The sequence below is a fragment of the Lolium rigidum genome, chromosome 2, assembly GCF_022539505.1.
Source record: "Lolium rigidum isolate FL_2022 chromosome 2, APGP_CSIRO_Lrig_0.1, whole genome shotgun sequence".
Classification (NCBI taxonomy): domain Eukaryota; kingdom Viridiplantae; phylum Streptophyta; class Magnoliopsida; order Poales; family Poaceae; genus Lolium; species Lolium rigidum.
Genome location: NC_061509.1, coordinates 271,986,354 through 271,992,130, shown reverse-complemented (window position 1 = coordinate 271,992,130; position 5,777 = coordinate 271,986,354). Strand labels below are relative to the sequence as shown.

General features: G+C 47.3%; 1 protein-coding gene across 1 annotated transcript; it reads left to right on the top strand.

Annotated features, from left to right (window-relative positions):
• The first annotated feature begins 3,599 nt into the window (after positions 1 to 3,599).
• LOC124688793 (cinnamoyl-CoA reductase 1-like) lies at positions 3,600 to 4,971 on the top strand. The gene is made up of 5 exons (XM_047222426.1): positions 3,600 to 3,756; positions 3,834 to 3,988; positions 4,077 to 4,259; positions 4,367 to 4,719; positions 4,797 to 4,971. Exons 1-5 carry the CDS (start codon positions 3,600 to 3,602, stop codon positions 4,969 to 4,971), a joined length of 1,023 nt encoding a protein of 340 aa, XP_047078382.1.
• Positions 4,972 to 5,777: the final 806 nt, after the last annotated feature.

The following is a 5,777-nucleotide window of genomic DNA, read 5'->3' as shown; positions in this document are numbered from 1 at the left end:
GCCAAAGCTATCGAATTTTGCAGAGAAGCTGAAAAGACAGGGCATCATGATGAAGAATACTGCGACAGGTCTGCTCTGCCGCGACATGACCCTTCGAAGGAAAAACAGAGTGGTTTTGAAATTATCATTGCCAAAACCAGGGGGGCATGTGTTATCACCAGATTTTGGCCAAATCAGGAAGTGGGCCGTAAGAGAGATGGGCTTGGAAGATTACACGTGGAAGATCTCTGAAGCGGCCTTGCACGAAGAGTTTGGGCTAGATTGCCCGTGTATCTTTAATTATAGTAGATTGCATCTTACATTGAAAGTTAGAGTTGTATCGTGCACGGTGGGGATTGTTCCCACGTTAGAAAGTCCCCTAGACTATAAATATGTATCTAGGGTTTATGGAATAAACAACAACCAACGTTCAACCAACCAAATCAATCTCGGCGCATCGCCAACTCCTTCATCTCGAGGGTTTCTACCGGTAAGCGACATGCTGCCTAGATCGCATCTTGCGATCTAGGCAGCGCAAGCTCCACGTTGTTCATGCGTTGCTCGTACTGAAGCCTTGTTGATGGCGAACAACGTAGTTATCATAGATGTGTTAGGGTTAGCATAGTTCTTCGCGTAACATGCTATCGTAGTGCAACCCTTGCATGTCTAGCCGCCCTTACACCTATCTTAGGTGTAGGGGCGGCACCCCGCTTGATCATTATTTAGTAGATCTGATCCGTTACGGTTGCTCCTTGTTCATCAAGGATTAGTTTAATATCTGCAATAGTTAGGCCTTACAAGGGGCTGGAGGATCCAGCGGCACGCAGGGTGTCGTTTGCTAGTCCTAGACAGGATGTTCCGGGGATCAACCTCGTGTTGGTTTTTAGGCCTTGTCTAGGATCGGCTTACGATCACCGTGCGTGGCCGCGAGGCCCAATCCTGAGTAGGATGATCCGATTATGCGGTGAAAACCCTAAATCGTCGTAGATCTCATTAGCTTTATCTTGATCAAGCAGGACCACCATATATTCGTGCACCCCGTACGAATCATGGGTGGATCGGCTCCTTGAGCCGATTCACAAGGATAACCTGAGAGCCGATCGAGGCTCGTATTTAATGTTTACGTGTATGCCATGCGGGAAACTAAGCGAGGCATCTCCATCACCTTCCCGACCGGGTATAGGTCGAGGTGGCACGCCCTTGCAATCAGCATCGGACGTGTGACCAGAAGGCTTTGCGGGCCGTCGCTCGGAGGGACCTCAGCCAGCCGCAGCTCTAGGTTGTTCCCGGCTCTACGGTGTTGCCCGTCGCTGCCCGCCGGTGGGTTTCGGACGTCAACAGGTATCTACGCATCACTAGTAGGAAATAGCTTATAGACGTAAAAATTCTGGAGGTAGACTTATAAAATACCACGCCGTTAATATTTGGGCAAAAATCCGGTGAGGTACCAAACTCTGGTAGGTCACCAGTATTAGACAATCTATAGAGACCTGGCCACATTTGCATGACCCAACAGCTAGCCATGTTGCTTGAGCAGAAGAAAGGTAGAGTTTAAGGATGAAATTTTACCCATGGCTACGGGTACACATACCTGCGAGTACCGTACCCATGTGGGTAGGGTTTAGGTATACTTTTATACCTATGGGTAGTACCCATACCCTACCCCTTAAGTCATGGGTAGGGTATAGCTTTATACCCATGGCTATACCCGTACCCTACCTATTTCTTGTCAATTTTTCATATGACATGTCTACTTTTGTTGACATATGAGTTAGAGTATTAGAATGTTAGTTCTAAATTTGGATAATTGTCATGTAAAAAACTATCTATTATTGTGTTGATACAATTGAGTTTTTTCATCAAATGTGCTATGCATAAATGTAACATTATGAATAATTTATGTACTATTTGAGCTACCCGCTGGATAACTGTCGGGTATGGGCATGGGTAAAATTTATACCGATGGATATGGGTATGGGTAAAATTTTGCACCCACGTGACTATACATGTATGGGTATGGTATCGGTCTACCCTACCCATTGCCATATCCTTAGTAGAGTTTAGTTAGGCAAGCAAGACCTAGCACAATCGAGGCTGGTAAGACAAGGTTTTTCTCCCTCTAATTTGTTTTAGGAAAATTTTATTTCCAAACCAGCTGGTGCATCTGCTGGTTACAACAGAAACATCGATATCACGTCTTCGAACCTCTATGCTCGTCCACCTCCTCACCTCTAGGCCACCTTCTTGGCCCCTCCTCATCCTCACCCGCCATCTCCCTCCATTCCAATGTTTTCATTCAGCTCCCCTCACCGAGGCCACCTCCAATCCTAGCGCTCGGCCACGTTCTCCATCACCAGGTCAACACCGAGGACAAGCTGTCAGCCCGCTGCATTTCCCTCCATCCTTCATATGGTAATCATCACAACTTGAGGAACATAGCCACATTGAGTAACGAATTACACTTGAGGTAAAACTTGTATTCCCGATTCCTATCATCTCCCCTAGGTCAATCTAACGGTGGTCGATCTACGAGCATGGGCACCATGGCACTCTACTTTTTTTTTCTTCCATGAAACATAATGCAAACGCTCAGACATATGTACATACACTCATCCGTATGAACGCACACACACCCTACCCTTATGAGCACCTCCGAGAGACCGAGTCTAAGAAAATGATCCAACGGGTCTTGAGATTGACGAAGTCACCAAGAACGCCTCGCTGTCAACGAAAACATCGCCTTCCACTGAAGAATATTCCACCTTTTAATGAGACAGCAAAATATCAAATCTAGGATTATAACTTTGGTAGGTTGGATGTGGTACTGTCCTCCTAACTATCTAACCATAAGTTAGTTCTTCGTGGTATTCCCACTAATAATTTAACTATATATGTATCTAGACAAAATTACAACATTTATTTTAGAACGGAGCAAGTAGTAGTCTAGCCGCGTGTGTGGGTTTTCTCGTACTCCCTCCATCCCACCAAAAGTATCTCAAGTTTATTAAAATTTAGATGCATCTACATATAAAATAGGATCTAAATACATCTAAATTTTAACAAAATTAAGACACTTTTGGTGGGAGAGAGGAAGTATAATAAACAGCCGTTCTTTTCTTAGAAGGCTGAAGCATTTTCATACACGAAGAAATCAGCATAGTTCTTGTCGTGTACAGGAAGACGCGCGATGTCGTGGAAGCGCACGTCAAACCAGAATTGTGGACCTTTCCGTTGGGCAGGATTCAGGTCAGGAATGGAATCTGCCGTGCGCTGACGCTTTTATGGACACGGTCACGCCCCGGGTCGGCGTTGTACTGCTAGTGCTGGGCTAGCTGCGCCTGCCGCTGTATCCGTCTTCAGTCTAAACCCCCACGGGACGGCCCTATGTTTTGCTTCCCGCCAAGCCACAGTCCTCTGCTTTCTGCTCTCGTACTCCAGGTAGTTTCGCAGCTGCAGTTTTGTTATGCGCCGGTGCCAGTATAAATAGCGTCGAAGATTGACCGGAGAGAACACACAGCAGCTCGACTGAACATCAGCCTCAGCAATTCAGCATCAGTTAACTAGCAATCTCATCTAGCATCCACAGTTGGATCGACTACCGTGGTCACCAATTCACCACCATGCCGTCGATCGACAATGCCAACGACAACGGCGACATCAAGCCGCCGCCGCAGCAGCTGGTTTGCGTGACAGGCGCCGGAGGATTCATCGGGTCCTGGGTGGTGAAGGAGCTCCTGCTCCGCGGCTACCGCGTCAGGGGAACCGCCAGGGATCCTGGTAAGTTTTCCGTCGATTCTTCTCTTGACTCGTCGATCTGGTAATGCATCGTGTGACTGACTGGTTAATTTGTGCAGCCAACAGCAAGAACGCGCACTTGCTGGCTCTGGACGGAGCGGAGGAGAGGCTCACCCTGTGCCGCGCCGACCTTCTCAACTACGACAGCCTCCGCGCCGCCTTCACCGGCTGCGACGGCGTCTTCCACGTCGCCTCACCGGTCTCCAACGACCCCGTTAGTCCCCTGCCTCACTCCTAGCTCCCCTCTTGGGATTTTCACCTGCATGGCTCGCTTACTGATTACCTGCCGATGCTGGCTGCAGGAGCTCGTGCCGGTGGCCGTGGAAGGGACAAGGAACGTGATCAGCGCGGCGGCGGACGCGGGCGTGCGGCGCATCGTATTCACATCGTCCTACGGCGCCGTGCACATGGACCCCAACCGGAGCCCCGACGCCGTGCTGGACGAGACCTTCTGGAGCGACTACGAGTTCTGCAAGAAATCAGGCGTAAGCTCCCCTCCTCTGTTATAAATCTGAAGTTCACAACAAAATTTCCTCCCTGCAATACCAATGTATCAGTTCAGTCTCTGAACATGGCAAATCTGTACGTGCAGAACCTGTACTGCTGTGCGAAGATGATGGCGGAGATCACGGCGACGGAGGAGGCGGCCAAGCGGGGCCTGGAGCTGGCGGTGGTGGTGCCGTCCATGACCATGGGACCCATGCTGCAGCCGGCGCTCAACTTCAGCAGCAGCCATGTCGCGCGCTACCTCACCGGCGCCAAGCCGACCTACCCCAACGCCGTCGCCGCTTACACCGACGTCCGCGACGTCGCGCGCGCCCACGTCCTCGCCTACGAGCGCCCCGACGCCCGCGGCCGCTACCTCTGCATCGGCGCCGTGCTGCACCGCGCCCACTTCCTGAAGCTCCTCAAGGAACTGTTCCCGCAGTACCCCGTCACCGCCAGGTACGATGAACACGATCCCTACGAAATCCATCAGTTAATCTCGTGTGTTGTTTGCTCACTCTGAATATTGTATGCAGGTGCGAAGATGACGGCAAGCCGATGGCGAAGCCGTACAAGTTCTCAAACCAGAGGCTCAAGGACTTGGGTTTGGAGTTCACTCCACTCAGTGAAAGTTTGTACGAGACGGTGATGTGCTTGCAAAAAAAGGGCCACTTGCCTGCTCCCGTGGCCCCCAAGCGTGCATACTTATAATACTACAAGACACTGTTTTCCGTTAAATAAACAGAGAAAAACAGGAACAAATTACAGAGAAGGGGAAGATGGAATGATGATTTCTTTTTATAAATTTGCCATGTAATTATGGGCTGTAAAATGTTTTTATATATAGAAGAAATAGAGGTATCAAATATAAAGAGTGCAGGTGTGAAATGTCACATGTATCTAATCGGGCAACTCTTGTTAATTAAAGAACGAATCACACGCATGTAATAAAAAAAAAGAACGAATCACAAGGTAATTTTATATCAACGGAGAAAAATAGTCAAAATAGTTTGGCTAGTTATATGAGAAAAACAGGAGCAAACAAAGAAGGAGAAGATGGAATGATCACTTTTTTTTAGATTTACCATGTAATGTAATTGTGGCCTACAAATTGTTTTTATTACATGGTATTTTTTTCACTGTGCGTGTGTCCTAGTACAATAACATTAGACAACTTCAATTTGACACGTTGTATCTTGATTATCATTCAGTTTCTAAAACTTTATCATATTTGAATTACGTTTTTGATGTTTCATTCATAATACGGATCTCCCATCCTGTTCTCAATCAAAATCCACTACACATACGTAACCTGAGTACGCCTTACTATTGCTCAAAGGGCAAAACCGACGGAACACACCATAATATTTCGTGAAATAATAGATATTCCTAATGATATCAATTTTTAGAAATAAGTGTCCTAATATGAAGTTGAAATGGCACAAGTGCAGGAGTACTATCTGTTTATACTAAAATCTTATATATTATTTTCCAAAATTTCTCAAAATTTCATATTG